General features: G+C 39.4%; 2 protein-coding genes across 4 annotated transcripts; both read left to right on the forward strand.

The window, feature by feature from the left end:
• The first annotated feature begins 280 nt into the window (after positions 1-280).
• On the forward strand, positions 281-11,630 carry dpf3 (double PHD fingers 3). 2 transcript variants are annotated; one of them, XM_089022340.1, is made up of 12 exons: positions 281-440; positions 4,649-4,809; positions 5,882-5,989; positions 6,797-6,933; positions 7,473-7,568; positions 7,733-7,805; positions 8,100-8,141; positions 9,561-9,701; positions 9,815-9,943; positions 11,092-11,204; positions 11,286-11,367; positions 11,537-11,630. In XM_089022340.1, the coding sequence occupies exons 1-12, from the start codon at positions 340-342 to the stop codon at positions 11,602-11,604; spliced, it is 1,251 nt and encodes a 416-aa protein (XP_088878466.1). In that variant the 5' UTR covers positions 281-339; the 3' UTR covers positions 11,605-11,630. The 2 variants fall into 2 exon arrangements, with proteins under 2 accessions (XP_088878466.1, XP_088878467.1); XM_089022341.1 differs by lacking the exon at positions 8,100-8,141.
• Positions 11,631-12,589: 959 nt separating this feature from the next.
• Positions 12,590-22,000, forward strand: ttc13 (tetratricopeptide repeat domain 13). 2 transcript variants are annotated; one of them, XM_089021541.1, is made up of 23 exons: positions 12,590-12,777; positions 13,620-13,714; positions 13,795-13,870; positions 13,954-14,024; positions 14,108-14,173; positions 14,350-14,442; positions 14,523-14,639; positions 14,712-14,822; positions 15,357-15,439; positions 15,534-15,675; positions 15,755-15,929; positions 16,017-16,173; positions 16,889-17,019; positions 17,112-17,244; positions 17,842-17,934; positions 18,036-18,119; positions 18,387-18,471; positions 18,552-18,661; positions 18,803-18,938; positions 19,796-19,875; positions 20,680-20,758; positions 20,863-20,942; positions 21,045-22,000. In XM_089021541.1, the coding sequence occupies exons 1-23, from the start codon at positions 12,627-12,629 to the stop codon at positions 21,157-21,159; spliced, it is 2,463 nt and encodes an 820-aa protein (XP_088877667.1). In that variant the 5' UTR covers positions 12,590-12,626; the 3' UTR covers positions 21,160-22,000. The 2 variants fall into 2 exon arrangements, with proteins under 2 accessions (XP_088877667.1, XP_088877668.1); XM_089021542.1 differs by having other exon boundaries at positions 18,555-18,661.
• The last annotated feature ends 54 nt before the right edge of the window (positions 22,001-22,054 follow it).

Here is a 22,054-nt window from a genome sequence, read left to right on the forward strand (position 1 = left end):
TTTTACTTAAAATCATTGTATTGTTTTCATTTATTCGTGAGTTTATTGTCCTAAAACAATATACAGTGTAACTTCATTAGTATGATATTTATTTATAAATTTTTACCTGCATTGCATTTTGAGTTGTTAATATATGAGACTCGATACGTGTCCAAAAAATGCAATAATGTTTATTTTAACAGCGTGACGATCTGAAACGGGAAAACATTTTTTTTATTATGTTTTACTTTCATTCATTTTGACAGCAGTTTTGACCGAGGCTGCGCCCACTGGCGCGACGTTGCTGCATACATCATCGGTTTTGGGTCAAACCGCTCACTCCTCCTCTTTCTCCTCCTCATGTTTTTTTGGGTCCCAAACTACATCGAGATTTGGAATACAGTAGTGCGTTGCACGTCCAGCTGGAAAATGGCGACTGCAATCCAGAATCCCTTAAAATCGTAAGTAAGCGTTTATTTCCGACATGTGGGATGTTGCACAGGGAGCGATTGTGTGAATGCAAAAGAAAAAGAATGCATGTGCTTCATGGATATCCAAATAACAAATTTGAACGATGCTATTGTTCGACCTGGACAATCTGTGCACGCGTCTCTGCAGGTCATGTATGGCATGCCATTTAACGGATTATGTAATCATGTAAAATGCTATGTTTTGATAAACATCCACTTGTACTTTGAAAAAAAAAATCTCTACAATGTCCTTAGGTTCAACTAAGAATCCCTTTAATCATTGGTGGCGTATTCATAACATTTTATTTTACACTATTCAGTACAGTACATGCAAATTGAGAGCTACAAGTATCCTCGTCCTTATTTTATGTTTTTGTATTTCACCTGTTGTGGTTTAATAAATGAGTGGTTTAATTTCCCTTTCACTGTTGCTCTTTTATATACATACCTCCTTGGGTGCTGTTTTGAATAATAACACCAAAGCAGTGCATCATTAAAAATCTCCCAAAGAGATCTTTTCAATATGTAGAAAACGAAATGAACTGTGATCGTGAGAAAATCATTAAATTTGAATTAATTTTGATTGATGTTACATTAAAAAAATGGCTCTAATTTTTCCTTTATTTAAAAAGGAGTATGTCACGTTCATTGAGGAATTTAGGATGATTTTCAATTGTCCCCAAGTGTGACTGTTTGTCAGGATGAACCCTTTATTCAGAATCATTCTTGCTTTCCCTCAATGCTGTTTTCAAGTAATGCGCTCTGTTCTCAGCGTTATTTTCACTTTCCCGAATTCCTCAGTCAAAATTAAGAGCGGAACTTTCGCAGACCGGTGGCACTTCAGACTCCTGCGTTTCTGCAGAACCGCTTCGGCTACAGACAGTGTTTAGCTACTGGAGCATATATGCACTTGTTTAGTTTTTTGCTGTTCTGTATGTCCGAACAGCAGATTATCCTTCAGAGTCCATCTGTTGTCGCAGGAGTCAGGAAGAGCAACCTGGTGCTGATGCTAGCGTATGGAGGACCTGATACTAACCCATTGTGAGAAATGGGTTTGAGAAAAACGCCAGATCCTCCACACACACAAAAAAAGCAATTTTCAGGGACCATTTCTGGCAGATTTAGTCATAGTCTTTTTTATTAACAAATAAATAAAATAAAAAAATATACAAAAAATATATTATTATTATTATTATTATTATTATTATTATTATTATTATTATTATTATTATTATTATTATTATAAACATAAACAAAATGGTTGTTAATGTTTTAGTCTAAATATACATATGTATTTGTGAAAAACTGTAATCCGCTAATAGTGTCATTGTTTTAGTTCAGAAATGTAAAATTAAAAATGTCTAGTGGAATTGTAAACCATCAAAGATAAATATATAAATAGTATATGATCGTGGTGAGCGTCTTTAAGCCTCACAATGCACCGTCTGGATCAATGGTAAGATGAAAGGTTTCGATATTTATGTGAAGGGGGTTGGGCATGGTGGGGGTTGTGTAATTTTTATTATGTGTTTGTTTTATATGTGGGGTTGTCGTGTACCCCACCCCCATGCCGTGGTGGAGGATTTAAGGGGGGGGGGGGGGGGGCTTGGGCTAGGACGGTGGGGGCCAGAAGGCGGGATGGGGGTTCAGTCTGGCTGCATGCACGTCTAAATACATAAAACAGGATGAGGGGAACCATGCATCCATCTTTTCCGCCATTTCATTCCAGCTGCAACGGAGACATTTTAACTCCCTTTCCTCATCAACCCTTTCACTGATGTCCCCTCTCATCCCCCATCCTCCTTTTCCCTTTTGTGTGTTTTTAACCCCCCCCCCCCTCATCCTGCCTCCCCCGTGTGTGAGGGTGACATGGGTCGAACGGGAACACGTGTGCCCCCGAGACATGTCAAACACCCCCCTCCCGACCCAATTTATGTTGTCTTGCTCTGAGTGACCCCCCCCACCCCACCCCCCCCCTACACGCCCACCCAATGCTGCTCTGCCTCAATCTAAAACAAGCCCTAAATATTTGCATGAAACTCCATCGTTCCCGGTATTGTAAGGACACAAGCTCACATTTACGGTTAATCATCTCTTTTGCTGCTTAAATGGGCTGCGGGGGCGGTACTTGAAACAGGAAGTAAACAGGAAGGGAGGTTCGTCTGTCGTCGTTTTGGTGAAAAGCATTGTGTTAGATTTTTAAGCTTTTCATGCTCTGCACATAATCTCAAAAAAGAGAGCAATTTAGGCCAGATAAGTATAACACATAGGTTTGAACAGTTTAAATACCGTATTTTCCGGTGTATAAGGCGCATCCAAAAGCCTTGATTTTCTTCAAAAGATGACCCAGCGCCTTCTACGCCTTACATGAGAAGTCATAATTGGCCCAGAAGAGGTCTCACAATTACTGTCAGCAGACACCACTCCATTTCCCATTGCAGATGAAGTAGTGCGTAACCTCAGCATCTAATGTAGCTCCTTATAAAGTGGTGTGCCTTATATTTGGAAAACCTTTATATATATTTAAAGAAAACATTTTACATTCATTTAAGGTGTGCCTTATACTCCGGTGCGACTTATACACCCGAAATTTCGGTAAATATGCTATACTTATCTATTTGTTATCATTTTTTTCAAAAGCATATCACCAACCATAATGGCCGCTATCCACAGATTGAGCCGCACTGTGTTTGTTTACCTGTTAGATGCATTTCTCGAGCATAGGCCAGTTTCTCTCCCCGATGGTAATTTATCACACGACTGATGAGTTTACCTTCGATTCATTGGGGAAAAAAAGGAACTTAAAAACGGTGAAGCGCAGGATATGAATTTAACATATGCCAGAAGATTTCATGTGGTGGAATGATGAGTAGATATTCACTGCCCTCACCCCGTCGTCCTCCTGCCTTTTCTATCGCATGTCAACCGTGGAAAAACTTCCTGGCAGTTACAAAAGCTTCCACTCTTTTGGTGAAGGCTCCCCAGAGGATTTTAAGAGGATTTTATTTGTCTGTGGTAATTTTGTCAGATCAATCAACTTGCCAGTTTATCCTAAAAGGTGCATGTTCTTCCTATGCATAAAACGCATCTGACAATTTCTATATAAAATATATCTAAATCTAATACAGACCTTCCCCTACTTACAAACATTCGAGTTACGAACAAAGGTACATAAAATCATTTTTGTAGTAACATGTAGTATTCTCTCCAGTTGTACATGTACATTTCTTTATAGAGCATATATTTTATCAAATATTTATTTTTCAGTACAAACCAATACAGGTTACTTATACAAACCTTAAACATACTTATATAAGCCTTAATCACACATGCCATAAAAAAATAGCACTAAAGCAAGTTACGAACAAATTCACCTTATGAACAACCGTTACGAACGGATCTTGTTCGTAAATTGGGGAACGACTGTATTAATTTTATATAATATATCTAAAAAACGCCCCCCCCCCTCCTCAAATGTTTCTAGTGTTGTTCAGATTGTCGTCTGCTACGCATTGAAATGGAAGGGTGGATTTAGACTGCATAGTTCAAAGGATAAGATTTCACCGTTTTGGTCTCAAGGGCCACAATTCAGTGGATGGAAGAAAAAAAAACATGCAATCGGATAGCTTCCTCTTCCAAACATGGAAAAAAAATCTAACAATTGCTCACATAGCTATGTTTGTTAAAAAATAAAAAAGGTAAATAAGCAGCAAAGAGCCTGCATGAAAAGGGCAAATGTCGCAAAATGCAAAAAATAAAGCAATATTTAAAAAAAACAGTTTCAACTGTTTAACTTGCTTTTAAGTTAAAAATAAATAAATGAACAGTACAAACTCTGAATTCTACTTTTCAACATTTGACCTTGCTTGGCTTTATCAACGTCTGTTTTCAGTATTCAATGTCAACGCTATACCTAATGAGGTATAGCGACCCACACGCTCAACCCTAACCTCCAAACAATGAACATCATTGTAAAATCCACATACTGGTCCTTATCCAAATTTGACATTCTTCACATATCTGTGCACGGCATCTCCAGAGCCTCCTCGGCTTGTTTGCACACAAATACAAAGTCAGATACCCTGTGATGTCTTGTTATTTGAAACCCGGATTTGTATGGAGGCTACAACGCAGTCATTTGACGTTTTGGTGAAAAAAAAATATGTTTCCATAATAATCCCAATCCCATTTGTCTCCAGTATGGGCGACCAGTTCTACAAAGATGCCATCGAGCAATGCCGCAGTTACAACGCCCGCTTGCGCGCTGAGCGTAGCGTCCGGATGCCCTTCCTGGACTCGCAAACTGGCGTTGCCCAGAACAACTGCTACATCTGGATGGAGAAGTGTCAACGGCAGCCAGGTGAGATTTGAAAGAAACCAGACGGCTGAGAGTTTAGTGTTTTATGGCCAGTCACCGCTATGACCATGTTCGCGTTCATTTACCAAAATTTTCACAATTTATCATCCACGTGTCAGATGTTTGTGGGTCAAATTTGGAAGCAATTGGAAAAAAAAGTGAGAAGTGGATCTAGAAACAGCATCTAGAAATGGCCAACTCAAACTAAAATGTCAGATATATTCTATTCTGGCATATGTTCCAGTTTTTTTTTATTATTTTGCTTTGTGTTGACTATGATGTGAAGTGCTTTGTTACAGCTGCAGCTGTTGTGAAAGCCCAATATAAAATAGGATGTAATGTATTGTATTGTATTGTATTGTATTGTATTGTATTGTATTGTATTGTATTGTATTTTTTGTTGGTTTACTCATGGTCTATATGCCTGCCAACATTTCAGACAAACTGGATTCCATCAATAACGCTGCATCAAATCAAAATAGCTGACTTCCTGCTTTTCAGTTGTGGCTTCTTGAGATTTTTTTGTGGGTCTTCTCCTATTAAAAACTTCCTAATTCAAAATTTCAATCGACTTGATGAGTTTAGTTGTCGAAAACATCTACACGATACTACTGCGTTCATTGTTATAGTACAAGAATTCAATGTATTTTTCATGCACCTGTATCACACAAAATCCAACAGAGTAGGCCGATTTTTGCTCATTTTTTTGAATGAAGTGGGACACAAATAGCCTCCTCGGCCGCACCCTGCATTTTGCGGGCAGACATGACGTACGTACGTAGATTAAAATCTTCTCCCGTCTCCTTTTTTGGCCCTGTGAAAAAAAAAAATACATCAACCACGTTCTTCGCCACAGAAATTGGGACAAACAGCCGAATGTCGGACTTCCTGAAATATGTAGATCATTAGCTTGAACACTGACATAATTGTGTGTGTATGTGTGTGCGTGTGTGTGTGTTTATAGGTTTCAATGGTAGTTTTGTTCCTAAGCTTGACACTGCTTGTTAACATTCTTTCTGTGTACCCTCATGTGTGCACTCCTGTGTGCATTCACGTGTGTGTATGTGGGTGCCAGGAAGGGTGTCAGGACAGATGTACGCATATCCAGCGCGCTGCTGGCGAAAAAAGCGGCGACTTCACCCACCCCTCGATCCCCAACTACGCTTGTGTGAGCTTCGGCTAGGTTGGTAACACACGGACACACATGTACACGTTGTGTATCATCAAAGAAAATCATAATCTGACTATGTTTAGCTTCTAAATGATGTGTGTGTTCTGGTTTTCATCATAAGAATAACAAACAGGATTCATGTCAATGGGGCCAAAAGGAAAAAAAAAACAGCACAGAAGGGAAACCCAATAATATGATTGCAGTGTGTGTGTGTGTGTGTGTATGTGTGGGTTCAAGACTCACTATCTGACCATCTGGCTCTGGTTAGCCTGGTCTCCAGGTTCATTTTCTCTTTCCAGAATCAATGCCCGCTCTCACTTTTGTGTCGAAAATGTCCTCAGATATTTTCACACACAGACGCACACACAACCGCTAGGGTACAGAAGCACTCTATGAGGCGCTCTAATCATTTGATTGTGAAGTATTAGACTCTAAGAAAGTTTTATGAAGTATACTTTTGTTTATTATTTTTTTTGTATATGTGCATACCAGGAACCTGATAAAAGGGGAGGGGGGTATCACTACGGCGAGTGTGTTTCTGCCGCCATTTTTCCTCAAAAAACAAGGTGGAGGGGGGGTTGTGTAGCGCTGCCCAGATATCAATGACAACAAACGGCAAAGGAATGTGACTGCTCCCCTCGCAGGATTTTTTTTTTTTTGGGGGGGGTGTTCTTCATGTTTATTTAATACTTCCTGAGTGACATTGTGTGTGTGTTATAATCCCATTAGTTTATGAAAACAAGCAAAATAGTGACAACTAAAAGAGTCAAACCATTTTGTTTCACAAAAAAATTAAATATAAAAATAATTTTCCCACAGAGGCTGAGTTAGCCCCGAAGCGTGGTGATGGACCCCCAGGGGAGACCACAACCCTTGAAACTCTTCTCAGGAACGACGGCCTCCTGGAAAAGAAAAGCAACGTGTGCAAGGAGGAGGAAACCTTGCTGGAAATACAGGCGAGCATTGACATAATATTATCTGATGATTACATTACATTACATTATATAAAATTGACCTTTATTTGTCTCACAATGGAGACATTTACATTTCACAGCAGCAAAAACAAGGCGCCATCTTGAAGTCAAAAACAAACAAACAAAATAATGTAACAGAACACAAAATACATTGAATCTTCGATCTTTAGCACTTTCTGCACCCTGTTTGTGACATGAAGCAGTTCTAGACGAAAACAGGAGAGGATCAAAGCCTCCTTTTCACCAGTGGATCAAGGATGTCATGGTGAAATGTGCAGGTCTGCTACAAGCTAAACGTGGAAAGCAAACACGACGATGTAGCATCCATTGACAAAAGAGATTGTTTCGCATCTCCTGTCCCACATAAATCCGCTTCAATTCCAAACTGCGACACTTCCACACACTGCGCTGATGCTCAGAGCGTATATGTCACTCATTGTTTATGCGTATATGTCACTCCCTTTTTTATTCGGGACCTGTTGGTGCAGCTAAAGCTCTCTGTTTACATATTTCCTCTGCAGAGAGTGCTGGAGGCCGAGGAAAACGGTGACATTTTTCAAGACGACGAAGATTTCGAAGTGGATACACCGAAAAGGAAAAACAGAAACCGTGGCAAAGTGAGTCCAAATACCCTAAGAATCGATCATGAATGCACATTTGTTCTCAATTCCATACCTTACCCACTAACAAAATAAAAATGTCCACCCAGTGTTAATTTGCATTAAATTACTAGGGATTAAGTGAGTATCTTTAAAATAAAAATCTTACATTGTCTTTACAGAACAAAGGTTCCAGTCGCAAGAAGACCGAAACGGTCAGTGTGGATGACCAGGACAAACCTTATGTTTGCGACAGTAAGAAATAGTTTCTATATTTATCATATGTGTCTTTCGTACATACCCTGAATCACTCTGTGTGTGATAAAAAGCCATTTCAAATCCCTTCCAAGTCGCTTCCTGTCCCCCCCGGCATGAAGAAAGACCGGGCTGTTTCGACAACCTGCCTTATAAGCATGCCCCCCTCTCCTATAAGCAGGATTGCAGATGCAAGACTGGTGAATGGACCTCTTTTGGGGCATAAGCAAAAATGAATGAATCCTGTCCGTCTTTTTTTTTTTTTTTTTTGCCTGTGTGTCTTCTCTGTTCCAGATAAACACAAACAAAAGCATAACTCAAAAAAGGCTGATGAAGGTATCTCTATTCCAGAGTTCTTCCTGTGTGCTGTCACTAATAGCTTTGAATGCTTCAAAAAAAAGCATGCTATTAACGCTTTCTAATGAACAGGCACCCCGACAGGCTAACCGATAGGCTTTGTAATACAGAAGGCATGTTCCTCACAAAAAAATGTCAGGAAAAGACAACTAAAATATCTAAACTTTATTTGGGGTTAATTAAGGACTCTAAATTGTAGTAGATGTCAACTGACTCCCACTTAACTCATTCACTGCCAGATGATGTGCAAAAATGTCCACTCCAGTGCCAGGGTTTTGGTCATTTTCACTCAAATTGCAGGACTCACAGAATATTGAGTTTTAGGACTGCATAACCATTCAATTCAGCGTAAGAAAAATTAGACTGTCTTCTTTCATCAAAAAAAAAAGAGTTTATTCCTAAATTATATGGGTCTGGTGTTATCTGAGCTTGAAATGGGGGCGGTTGTACAAAATACAATACATATATATTAATTTATACAGCGCTTTAACAACAGCGGAAGCTGTAATAAAACGCTAACATGGACAAAAAGCAAATTCTGCCCCCTTGTGGTAGGGAAAAACATTTCCAAAGGTCTGACCAGCGCTTTATCGGCACCCCCTGCAAGAAAAACCCGATCAAATTCGAGAATGGCGCTTCATATCACACTTTTCAATTCCCGAATAAATAAGATACAGTATAAATATAGAATAAAATGAGATTTCTTCTTTTTTTTCCAGATTGGCCTGTACAGGTTTTAGCTCATTAATGGTAGAAAATGTTTTGAAATTATTTATTGGTCTCATTTTGTTCTCTCGCACTAACCGAGTATTTAACATTGGGTGTGTCGACTTTTCATAGTCATTGTATGTCCACAGATTGCGACAAAATAACTTTAGAACTGTAATGGATTTTTTTACAATGGCTTTTGTTCCCATTTGACATGTTACAATTATTAATTATTACGCCTGTAGCGAATATTCCTTATTTCTTTTACAAAAATATGATTGAGTTTAAGTGACATATTGTTTTTATTTGCCTGCCTCAAAAAAAGATTTATTCTTATAAGGAATGTTATACTTGGGTGATACTGTTATATTGATCTAGCAAGTTGGACCGTATCGTAAAATCAAATGTGATATTTTTAGCCAAAATCACACACAGTCATAATAAAGATAGCAATTTCATTCGTATAACAGTCTGATTATTTCATGTTTGTGCTTCTTACTTTTTCTTATGTGCCTCACCATAGCCCTAACCTCCTCTGTAGTTGTACGATCTGAAATAAACTAACTTGTTTTTGTTCATAAAAGCAGACTTTAGCAGCGATCAACCTTAATCTTTGATAAATAATCATCTGACATTTATGGAGGTGCTCGAAGGTAAAGTATTTTTTTTCTGTTTGTCTTTGGATAACAGTCTGTGGAAAGCGTTACAAGAATCGTCCCGGCCTGAGTTACCACTACACGCATACCCATCTGGCAGAGGAGGAAGGTGGCGAAGAGGAGAAGGACAGCGAGCCGGCACCGTCCCCTACCCGACTCCCTGACAACCACAAACGTATTAAGCACTTAACTACAGAATCCAACAGAATTTCTAACCATAATGTAAAATTATGTGATTGTCTATACATCATTTGTCTCATCCTAACTATAATTTTTGTGTGACTGTAGCTCAGAAGGGTCCAGATGGCATCATTATTCCCAATGACTACTGCGACTTCTGCCTGGGAGACCAGGACTCCAACAGGAAGACGGGGCAAGCCGAGGAGCTTGTTTCATGCTCTGATTGTGGACGCTCTGGTAAAAAAATCCCAACCAACAGTAAATAAAAGAACAACACCACAGTTGTTGGTTAGTGTTGGTCAAAGTTAAGGCCCGGGGGCCAGATATGGCCCGCTGCATAATTTTGTGTGGCGTGCAAATGCAAATCCAACATGGCAACTTCCACGATGCGTGCTAACCAAAATTTCAAATCCTCATATATAATAAAGAAGAGAGCTTTTGTCAACATTTTTTGTTGCCAAACACCCCATGACAGTAACTTAAACTATCATTCAATGAACCGTTGCTCTTTACTTTTTTAACTAATTCACCACCAGACATGTGCAAAAATGTGTCCACTCCAGTGCCAGGGTTTTTGTCATTGTCACTTGAATTCCAGGACCCACAGAATATTGAGTTTAAAGACTATGTAAATGTGCAATCCAATGTTAGAAAACTGAGACTTTCTTCTTTCATTTGAAAAAAAAGAGTTAATTCCTAAATTATATCGGTCTGGAGTTATATGAGCTTGAAATGGGGGTGACTGTCCAAAATACAATGCAATACAATGAATCAGAATCAGAAAACCTTTATTCGTCCTACAATGGGGAAATTTGCAAAAGATTTATTTAGATCTATCTATCTATCTATCTATCTATCTATCTATCTATCTATCTATCTATCTATCTATCTATCTATCTATCTATCTATCCATCCATCCATCCACCCACCGACCGACCGACCGATCGATCGATCGATAGATAGATCTATAGATACTAGATAGATAGATCTATAGATATATAGATCTCTATATGTATTGATTTGTATAGCGCTTTTACAACAGCTGAAGCTGTAACAAAGCGCTAAAATGGGGAAAAAAAGGATATGCTGCCCCCTTGTGGAAAGGCAAAACATTGCCACAGGCCATGCCCAGCGCTTTATCGGCACCCCAGCAATAAAAACTAAACCCCCCCAAAAATTGGGAATGGCAGTGAATGAGTTAATGTCATTTCAGTGATAACTAAAATGTAGCCCGTGACGAAAATGGATATGGCACTCTTTGCTACCGCTAGCATTGAAGCTAACTTTTAGCCGTATTGCAACACAGCCACATGAGTTTACCCACTTACATATTGTCATATTTGTATGAAATATACACATTTCCTGGTTTCCCCACATCTGCACAGGCCACCCGACATGTCTGCAGTTCACCGACAACATGATGCACGCGGTGAGAACATACCAGTGGCAGTGCATTGAGTGCAAGTCCTGCAGCCTCTGCGGCACCTCAGAAAATGACGTATGTACTGTACCTCAAATGAAAATATAATTTTCCTATTTTCTGACATACTAATAATGGAATAAAATGCATCACGCTCAGGACCAGCTGCTTTTCTGCGATGACTGCGACCGGGGCTATCACATGTACTGCCTCAAGCCACCTATGACCCAGCCTCCAGAAGGTATCATAAGGAATTATTTATGTTCCAATTTTGTATTAATGCAATATTGAATGTAAGACTTGAAGTTGGAAAGGTCACTTCCTCACATTTTCTGACTGGCTTTGAATCAATCAAGATCAAATTTGCGAATTATATAATATAATGTTGCATTGTCTTTTTGTCTCCATAGGAAGCTGGAGTTGTCACGTGTGTGTGGACCTGTTGAAGGACAAGGCTTCGTCTTTTGGCGATGCATAATACCCCCCCCCCCACCGCAATGGATACATACTTAGCATTTTCCTGCTCACTTTATTAGGTACATATGTTGAATGGCTATTAGAGCCACAGTTTTGTGTTTGGCAACAAAATAGGTGTGGAAGTAAATATTGTTTCTTAACTTTCCAAGAGATTCTATTCAGGGGGTGTTTTGGGAAAATTTAAATATTCAGTTTCATCATTTTTTCCCCACCATTGCACTGTTTGTGTATACCTGATGAAATACTCAGTGAGTGTATACTGTAAATACTGTAATAGTTCATCTGTACATATCACATACACACCCACCAGTGCAGTTTTGGGGATTTTTTTTCTTGCTACTTCTCCTGTAGCAGAGACCAGCTTCCACTTCATTCGTCTACCTCACTGCTCAAGCATGTCTTTTAATTACTCATTTCATTTTTGTAATCCCCATAAACTATTCGATTGAACTCAAAAGGGAGTAAATCTGATCGTTTGTGCAAAAAAAATGTAAGTTGTGGTAAATGTTTTTTTTTTTTTTAAATTTCAGACTCTAATTCAGTATTCATTTTACTTGGTTCCAAATGCAAGAAGCAAGCATTTTCTTCTCAAAAATTGTGATTTACGGAATCACACCATTTTATGTCATATCTTGTGAAGCACAAAAAAATAAAAATAAATGTGTTTGATCGGATCAAAATTGGTGTATGGTAAAGAACTGGTATTGGAGTTCAAAGACAAGCGCAGAAGAGGAATGGTAGGAAATGCGGGAGGGTCATGAAAAAGATCGGAAAAACGTAGATAAATCATGAATAAATTGGATTAGTCCCCCAATAAAACGAACCGTATTCCACTTCATTGATTCAATAAATTATTCTAAAATCATGTAATTGACCCTCCACTCCAGTAGGTGGCGGTAATAGACATCAACGCCGGTTTCATAGTGGCATTTAAATCCAAGCTATGAATGGCCAAGAACGAGAAGAATTAAGGAAGGGGCGTGGTGAGTTCTTCTCAAGTGGAAGCGCGTGCCCACAACAAACATGGACACTGTCAGCCGGCTTGCTGTTGTCTCGCTTCTCTGCTACGCGGCGCTGGCCATCGAGTTTTCTACGCTGACGCTGTTCAACGGTGAGGTGAACAAGCAAGGTTGCATCTCCTTGTCAGACTGGGAAGAGTACGCGGCGGACTGCGGTAAGCGAAAAGGGGAAACAACCGAAGGGGAGGAAAGTGTTTTCATTTTGAACGCCACGTCAACTAGCTAATGCTAATGTATCGTTGTAGTGACTGACCAAAACATTGATCTTCAGTTTTTTGTTGCTTAAATTAATGTATTACCAAAATTAATGAACAATTATATGTAGAACGACTTAATATTGTAATAATATAGAATGTTAATATTAAAAAATGTGTATGCCTTTATTTCTATTGTTTTGAGCACACTCAACATGGAGTACTACAAAAAAGTACTAATATCAAGTATAAAAACAAAGTCCCATCTCAAAACAACGTCAACAAAAATATCCAATCTAAGATCAGAGCATTGTCATCACATGGTGAGTAGTTTTACAGTACTTTATTTGAATGTTGCTGTGCCAATGACCATTTTGTGTTTGGGTGGGTGAATAGATAGATAGATAGATAGATAGATAGATAGATAGATGGACTTTGAGATAGATGAAAGTATGACTTTGTGTATTTTAGTTAATGTAAATTCAGAGCATTGTTGTTGTCATAAAGACTTTCTGTGTATTTAGTTACAGTAAGATCAGAGCATTGTTGTAAATGCGTTCTGAAAAAGTTATGTTCTGTTCGTGATTACATGAATGGGAAGAGCAAATGGAAAGAGATACACATTTCATTGTGACACATTCCTCAATCTCCAGGGCTGTCCACATATTTTATTATCGTTGCTGTCATTACCTTTTATGGAGCATCTTCATCTTTATTAAGTTCATAGAGTTGCTTGTTCTGTCGTCACAAGGGGAAATAAACCATTGTCTTATTTTGCCTAAATCTTTCACGTCTCTTTTCAGAATCATCCATTTTGCAGCTAGATGACCCAAACTGCGAGGAAGGCAGCAACCAGCCCTGCGAGTCAATTTTCTCGCTGAATGCTGAGAAAATTCTTGTGAGATCCCACACCAGAAAAAAAAAAAACACTTGCTCATCTCATAATCTGATACGGAAATGTTCTTTGTTTCTACATAGAATCAAGCCAAACTCTTTATAGACCAGAAAAGAATTCCGCACCCTGTCAAAAACATCAACACAAACGAGGAACTTGGTGCGTTGTGTTAATTGAGACTCTTGCCTCCTGGTTAAGCACCTTTAACCAACATATGTTTTATTTTTGTTTTTTTTATTTAGCCATTGGCTATGTTCTGATTGGCAACGGGCTCCATGATGAGGCCATTAAACATTTCTCCTTCCTGCTGCAGGTACGTCCAATCACAATGTTATTTTAATTTCAATATCGGAATGATGATTCTTGTTTTTGTTTTTGTTTTTCTTTTGGCTGCAGACTGACCCCGAGCTGGTCAGTGCCATTTATGGCCGAGGGATCGCCTATGGCAAAAAAAGTCATCAGGTGAATGACATCAAATTGTTTAAATGATGCAATGTTGATACGACTGAATTTTTTGTCATTTACATATTTTTGGTATTCATCACATGTACATCACACCAAAATGTGAAACCTTCCTGCAACTTGGACATGATTTTCTTTCTTTGTTTGTTTTTATTTTTATGTCCTGCATTAACCAGGACATCAAAAATGCTGACCTGGCGTTGTATGAGCTCACCAGAGTCGTCATACTGGAGCCCAACTGGCCTGAAGTATACGAACAGAGAGCAGAGGTGAGCTGCCATCTTAGCACCGGGCAACAAAAGTTCCTATTTCCCATTTTCTTTAATAACATTGCTTTGTTTACGCGTAGATTTTGTCTCCACTGGGTCGCATCAGTGAGGCTCTTGCAGACCTGACCAAAGCCATCCAGCTGCAACCATCAGCTCGACTCTACAGACACAGAGGAACGCTGCTCTTCATCTCAGAGGTTTGAAATATAATCCACCCCCGTGTGCGTTTCCACGTGCGCATGCTGACCATCGCCTGTCACTTCTACCAGGACTATGTGGCGGCCTCGGAAGACTTCCAGCAGTCCTTAGAGCTGAAAAAGAATCAACCTATCGCCATGCTCTACAAAGGTCTCACCTTCTTCCACCGAGGCTTGCTCAAGGTGCTGACTTATTGCTGACCAAATGTATATTTTGACAATGAGGTACCGTTCAGGTATCTTTAACTCATTCACTGCCAGATGATGTGCAAACATGTGTCCATTGCAATGCCAGGGTTTTTGTCATTTTGACTCAAATTCCAGGACCCAGAGAATATTGAGTCTTACGACTACATAAGCATTCAATTCAGTGTAAGACGCCTTAGACTGTCTTCTTCTGTCAGGAAAAAAAAGTTAATTCCTAAATTATATGGGTCTGGAGTTATTTGAGGTTGAAATGAGGCTGGCTGTCCAAAATACAATGCAATACATACATATTGGTTTATATAGCACTTTAACAACAGCTGAAGCTGTAACAAAGCGCTAACATGTAAAAAAAAGGAAATGCTGCCCCCTTGTAGAAGGTAAAAAAACATATCCAGAGGTCTGGCTAGCGCTTTATTGGCACCCAAACATTAAAAACCCATAACCCGAACAATTCGGGAATGGCAGTGATTGAGTTATAAATAAATACCAAGCTCTTTTTTTTATCCTCAGGAGGCCATCGAGACATTCAAGGAGGCTTTAAAGCTCAAGTCTGACTTCATTGATGCTTACAAAAGCCTCGGACAAGCCTACAGGTTCAGCGACTTCCTCTTTTTCTTTGTAATTTTTTTAAAACTCACATTTCCCAACCTGTTTCATTCTACTCTTCTTCCTTTGCTGTCCTCGCAGAGAGCTTGGCGACTTTGACGCAGCAATGGAAAGCTTTCAGAAGGCCCTCATGTTAAACCAGAACCACATCCAATCCCTGCAGCTCCGAGGCATGATGCTCTACCACCACGGCTCCCTCCAGGAGGCCATCAACAACTTTAAGGTGAACTTTAAGGCTAAAAAGCGCACATATTGACAGCATTATGGACCGGCTAAGGATAAACGGTGTGTTTTCCCTTCAGACGTGTTTGCAGCTGGAGCCATACAACGAGGTGTGTCAATACATGAAGGGGCTGAGTCACGTAGCAATGGGGCAGTTCTATGAGGGCATCAAAGCACAGACCAAAGTCATGCTCAACGACCCCTTGCTGGGACAGAAGGCTAGCCCTGAATACCTCAAAGTCAAATACCTACGAGGTGATGACCGACATTGTAGCTATTTTTAGTTCCATATCACTTTGAGAATACCCCATGTAATTCCATTTGTGTGTGTCATGTAACCAGAGTACTCTCGGTACCTGCACTCCCACCTGGATGTGCCGGTCGCTGAATATAATGTGGATCAAGACTTACCGGGGAACTTTAAAAATCACTGGGCGAAAAATCTGCCCTTTCTCATCGAAGACTACGAGGAGCAGCCTGGCCTGCAGCCGTATATCAAGTACTTCTTATTATTATTATTATTTCTAGCTAATTCCCTGGCTAATAGCTAGCCAATAGCTATCTATTCGCTAGCTAGTAGCAATCTATTCGCTGGCGATTGGCTATCTATTAGCTAGCTATGAGCTTGCTATATATTTGAGTTACTTCCAGGTTGCGTGAACGCTGGGGTGTGTGGCTGCCACTGCTCACCCGCAGAAAAAACGATCCTGTGACTGTAAAGTGACCTTGAGAGTTTTGAAAGGCGCTTATAGATGAAACGATGATGATGATTATTATTATTACCTATTATTTAGTTCAGTTTTTTTTAAAACTTTATGTTACTTCCGGGTTGCGTGACCGCTGGCGCGTGTGGCTGCCGCTGCTCACCCGCAGAAAAAATATCCTGTGACTCTAAAATGTCCTTGAGAGTTTTGAAAGGCGCTTATAAATGAAATGTATTATTATTATTAGTTGATCCCTTAATGCAGTTTTTTAACCAGTGTTTTCTATAGTTCAGCAATAATTATTGGATTGGATTAGCCTTTATTAGTCTCGCAGTGGAGAAATTTACATTTCACAGCAGCAAAGTGATGAAAATAAGAGGAAGAAGTTGCTGTAAAGGCAGCCAGTCTTACGGCGCTATTTTGAAGTAACACGTTGAATAATACATATTTGGTTAAAATGAAACCCAAAACTCAACGACGCCGCTCATCCTACTCTTTACTCCCTTTCAGGGATGTGCTGCCGCAGAATTTCGAGTCCTACAGCAGCGACGTCCAGAAGCTAATCTGCACGGCCGACCATCTCGGGGCAATGATGCAGTACGAGACGCCGGGCTTTTTGCCCAACAGGAGGATACACAGAGGTGTCTGAAATGACCACATGAGTACTCAGGTAGTGGCATTTCAAAAAAGGACTGAAATGAGGAAAGAATGCGATGCACTTTGCTATGTCCAGCCATGGGCCTGGCGACGCTGGAGGTGATGCAGGCCATGCAGCGCACGTGGAGCAACGCCAAAGTGCGCGTCAATGGTAGATCCAGGCAGATGCAGTGGAGGGATATGTTTGACATTGCTGTCAAGTGGAGGAGGTAGCAAATCCAACGTCTTCACCTGTGGGGAATTTCAACAAAATACACGACTGCACTCGTGTTTCCTCCGAAAACGCTTTAATTACCGTATTTTCCTGATTTTTAAGCTTTTCATGCTCTACACATAACAGAAAAAAGAGCAATTTAGGGCAGACTATTATAACACATCGGTTAGAACAGTTTAGGTACTATATTTTCCAGTGTATAAGGTGCACCCAAACGCCTTAATTTTCATCAAAAGATGACCCTATGCCTTATACGCAGGTGCGCCTTATATGTGTAGTCATATTGATCCACAACAGGTCTTACAACTACTGTCAGCAGCCACCGACTCCATTTCCCCTTGTAGAAGAAGTTGTACGTAACCCAAGACTCTACTGCAGCGCCTTATAATGTGGTGTGCCTTATATTTGGAAAATTTAGATATATTTACATATTTGGATTTTTTTTTTCATTCATTGGAGGTCCGCCTTATACTCCGATGCACCTTATATATGGAAAAAGTTTGAAAATACACCATTCATTGGGGGTGCGCCTTATACTCCGGTGCGCCTTATACACCGGAAAGTACTGATTTTTTTATTTTGCTGTTTGCAGGATTGCGGATCCCGACCAGCCGGTTCTTTGGTTAGACCAGATGCCTGCCAGGAGTCTCAGTCGTGGTTTCAACAATCACATCAACCTTATCAGGCATGCATCGACTTAATAACCTCGCTTTCGTTGTATTTATTTATTTATTTATTTATTTATTAAAAGACCATTATTCCCTCCCAACCTCCTTCTTTCCGCAGGGGGCAGATTATTAACATCAGGTACCTGGCTTATTTTGACAACATCCTGGATTTCATCAAAGACAGAATACTGGTCTACCACGGGTGCGTATTCACATCACATTTTTTTGCTCCTATAGTTGCCTGAATCGGTGGAAGAAACCTTGTTCGCTTTTGTTCTGCTTTTGTAAAAATTAACATGACGGAAATATATAAAAAAGGTGTTCGCGTCGTTTTATATTGTCAGGCGAAGGAACTAATATACATGTAATGAGAAAAAAAAAAACACTATATAAAAGTAGCATGCTCCCTCGAACACGGCATGGTTTCATCCCTATGAAACGTACATTGTTCAAATGTGTTTTTTCCCAGGGCTTACAACCCGAAAGGTTTGGTCGAAGTCCGCCAAGCTTTGGAGAAGGTAAATAAAGTAGAGGACCTTCTTCCCATCATGAAGGTAAGGCCGAAGTGAGCAAAAACGGTCGCACTCGCAATGCTGTCGTCATGCATTTGCAGCTCCATGTCTCTTTCCCGAAGCAGTTTAACAGTAAAACCAGGGATGGCTTTACCGTCAACTCCAAAGTGCCCAGTTTGAAAGATCCTGGCAAAGAATATGACGGCTTCACGATCACCATTACGGGAGACAGGTGACCTGGCAGTATTATCATCTACTTTCTTCAACCCTCTTTTATTTTAGGATTATTTTATGAACATATTTCAGAACACCTAGACTACCAATTTTCTACATTCCCTTAACACCACATGATTTCAAATTTCTTTTCCTCCAGGGTGGGCAACATGCTGTTCTCCGTGGAGACCCAGACCACGGAAGAACGCACGCAGCAGTACCAGTCGGAAATCGAGTCCATCTACCGGGAACTGACGACCAAAGGGAAGGTCTTCATGCCCGGCACTGAGTTTGCGGTACGTTTGCTAATAGAATCGAAAGCAGTTGGAATAACTTTTTAATTTTCCCGCTGCTTAGTAAAGTACTAACAAGACTAACAAACATGAGTACAAACCAGGGTGAAAAAGCTGTTGCAATGCATTCTGGGAGTTGTCATATCAATAGTATGTCCTCACTGGGCATATATATTTTTTTCTATTAGTATTAGTGTGGGATTAGTGGAACTGTCGCGACTTGGAATTGAAGCGGATCTAGAAATGCTTCATGCAACACAAAGGGTGCAGAAAAGTGCTTAAAATTGAATGACTGTGTCTTTTGTGTTGGCACATAATTTATTTAGTTTAGTTTTTTGTATTACTTCAAGATGGCGCAGCGAGAGTGGCTGCCTTTACATCAGCTCCTGTGTTTTGTTTTTCTACTTCATCCTTTACTTTCATCTTACTTTCATCACTTTGCTGCTGTGGAATGTACATTTCTCCACTGCAAGACAAGACATCAATGTTAATCAAATGCAATCTAAATGTAAAAGACAGAAAAAAATGATTGAATAAATATTTTTACAATACTTTGGAGTGTTTGGGGGAAAGGTTTCAGCAGTGACATCTACATTGAAAGGCAGTACTTGTCGAGAAAGTACCACATAGAAATCAGAAAATTAAACATAATTTCAAAAACAAATTTAAAGTTAAGATATTTTATAAAAGGCAACGGTGGTGTATGTTTTGGAGTGTGCTGTAAAAGTGCTCTTTCAGTTCTGGTAAACAATTTTGTCTGTCAATCTGTTATTTGTCCGTCTATGGAGAATTTCCATTCGCTTCAGCCACGTGAACGCAATGTTTTTCTACCTGACTTAGGCAACCTTTGCTCTTTCCAGGACTCCGACGCCGTGTGCAACTTGATCCTCTCGCTGGTCTATTATTTTTGTAACCTCATGCCACTCTCCAGAGGCTCCAGGTAATCATTTCCAAAGGGCCAATCACATTGCAAAGAAATGAACTCATAGTCTCTTGAATCAGTTAAAGGACAACCGACGTCTCCGGACAAGTTGTGTCCAAATTTGTAAAATGGCTTTAAATGACTTCTACTGAGTGTATTTTACAAAGATTCCACCACATATAACTATATTTTACGTCTTAAGACTATATACGCAGATTTATAATATTCCCGAAGTCTTGTTTTTTGAGTTGGTGACGAGTTCTCACCCGACGTCACTGAAGAAACGCCCCTCACCGAAAAAGGACATACCTTGCATCACCTTAATGCATTTTGCGGTACTTTGTTTGGTCTGAAAACTTCGTGTTGATCTGTGTTGATGGCGAAATTAGAAGGAAAACACATAAATAACGCAATGGTGAATCACACACCCTGGATGTGTAACAAGAAAGCATATTTTCCGAATCTGAAGCAGTTGTTTTGATTCTCGAGCAAGGCAACTGGGGGGCGGGACTTTCTGAAAATGCCAAATTCACAGCTCTATTTTTTCTTGCAGATTTTGGACACTTTAAGTCATTTTTATTTGTGTTTTGCATTTGACTAAAAATATCAGCCTGCGTGTTTTGGGTATTTTAGATGCTATAAAATGTTTTTCTGATGTCAGTTAGGAAACAAAAAAGTGATGTCGGTTGTCCTTTAAGCACCAATGTCCAACAATCCACACGTTATGAATTGACTCGCACATCCTTGACAGTGACATTTAAAACATAAAAAAACAGTGAGAAATAATCGATCATCCCTATTTTTCGCTGTGTGTTTGGTCAGCGTGGTGGCGTATTCTGTCATGATGGGGGCAGTGATGGCCAGTGGGAATAAAGTCACTGGTCGCATCCCCAAAGGAAAGGTAATGCAACTTCAACATGACACATCGGTTGTTCCGGAGAATCAATTTCAACTGGGCTTATTTTTATTTCTTTTATTTTTTTGATTATTATTTTTTGTCGGAAGCTGGTAGACTTTGAGGCCATGACGACGCCCAGTCCGGAGACTTTTAGTAAAATGGCAAAAAGCTGGATGCACTTCAAAAGGTGAGCCGAATGAAATCTGCAATTTAATCATAATGAGCCTCACCATAAATTTCAATCTTGTAATTTTTTTTTAATTTTGTATTTATCTTTTGTTCCCTTAAGTTTGCCTTCCTGGTACCAGAGTCTTCCCTCCGTGACCGACACTTTCCCATCCATCAGAACCATGATCGAAGTCCTCAACGCAGATTATTCGTCACAATGTTCAAAGAAGTCCTAATACAAAAATACACATGCACCGGAGTTTAGTTTTAAATTGGTGGGGGAAAAAGGGACTGACTGAGAAATCGAACAAAAGTTACATTGTAAAATGTGTAACGTTAAACATATTTTTTTTTCTTACTGTCAAACAAGTGTAAAAAAAATGGGATTGCACAATTACTTTTACTGCAAATATTATTTTTATTTTCTGTCACTCGCACAAACACATATTGACTCATGTAAAAATAAGAAAAAGCACACAAGTCAAGCATATCAAAAAGTGTCCCCAAATAGCATATTTGGAGATGCATTTATTTGAGGGTTAAGCGCAATAGTTTACAAATTTTAGTGTCTGGAATATGGAAAAGCAGTTGTTTGTTTGGACAAAGTTGTGATTGTCAGAGTTAAAAAAACATAAAAGCCAGTTTTTCTTAGAAGTAAACAAGGAAATAATTTTTAAGCACAGTTTACTTGAACACAGGGTTGTGGAAGCGTTTTCACAGTTTTGGGAATGCTAAATTAATGAGGGAAAAAAAGATTTAAAAAAATGAAGGTTTTGTGAGCACCATTTGTGGATACAATGTTTTTGAGTTGTATCTAACAGTTGTAAAGGTTTTATTTGGCCATCTTGGAATCCTTTTTTTTAAATTCCCCAAAACTCTCGTTTTTTAATTTATTTTAGTTTCCAAAAATCTGATTTTACTCATGTTCATTTAAATTAGTTTCAGTGAGGAAGCAAATGCTTAGTGGCAGTTCACCTTTGAATGTTATTTTTTTTTTTAATCCACACCACTATAGCAGAAAACAATGCAGGGATTTTTGTGCGAATGTTTTCCAGCCATTAAACTGGTTGAGACATGTTTATGTGTTATTTGTTGCCTTTTTTTCCTAATTGTAGTAAAAGCTGCTTTTGC

The sequence above is a fragment of the Hippocampus bargibanti genome, linkage group LG19, assembly GCF_051943395.1.
Source record: "Hippocampus bargibanti isolate YZ-2025 linkage group LG19, ASM5194339v1, whole genome shotgun sequence".
NCBI lineage: Eukaryota > Metazoa > Chordata > Actinopteri > Syngnathiformes > Syngnathidae > Hippocampus > Hippocampus bargibanti.

Excerpts from the sequence above, each read along its gene's own strand:
- dpf3 (XM_089022340.1), top strand. The coding sequence starts at position 340 with ATGTTTTTTTGGGTCCCAAACTACATCGAGATTTGGAATACAGTAGTG. Across the intron at positions 441-4,648 it reads ATCCAGAATCCCTTAAAATC|TATGGGCGACCAGTTCTACA; the intron begins GTAAGTAAGCGT and ends ATTTGTCTCCAG. Across the intron at positions 11,368-11,536 it reads TATGACCCAGCCTCCAGAAG|GAAGCTGGAGTTGTCACGTG; the intron begins GTATCATAAGGA and ends TTGTCTCCATAG.
- ttc13 (XM_089021541.1), top strand. The coding sequence starts at position 12,627 with ATGGACACTGTCAGCCGGCTTGCTGTTGTCTCGCTTCTCTGCTACGCG. Across the intron at positions 18,120-18,386 it reads AGAATACTGGTCTACCACGG|GGCTTACAACCCGAAAGGTT; the intron begins GTGCGTATTCAC and ends GTTTTTTCCCAG. Across the intron at positions 19,876-20,679 it reads CCACTCTCCAGAGGCTCCAG|CGTGGTGGCGTATTCTGTCA; the intron begins GTAATCATTTCC and ends GTGTTTGGTCAG.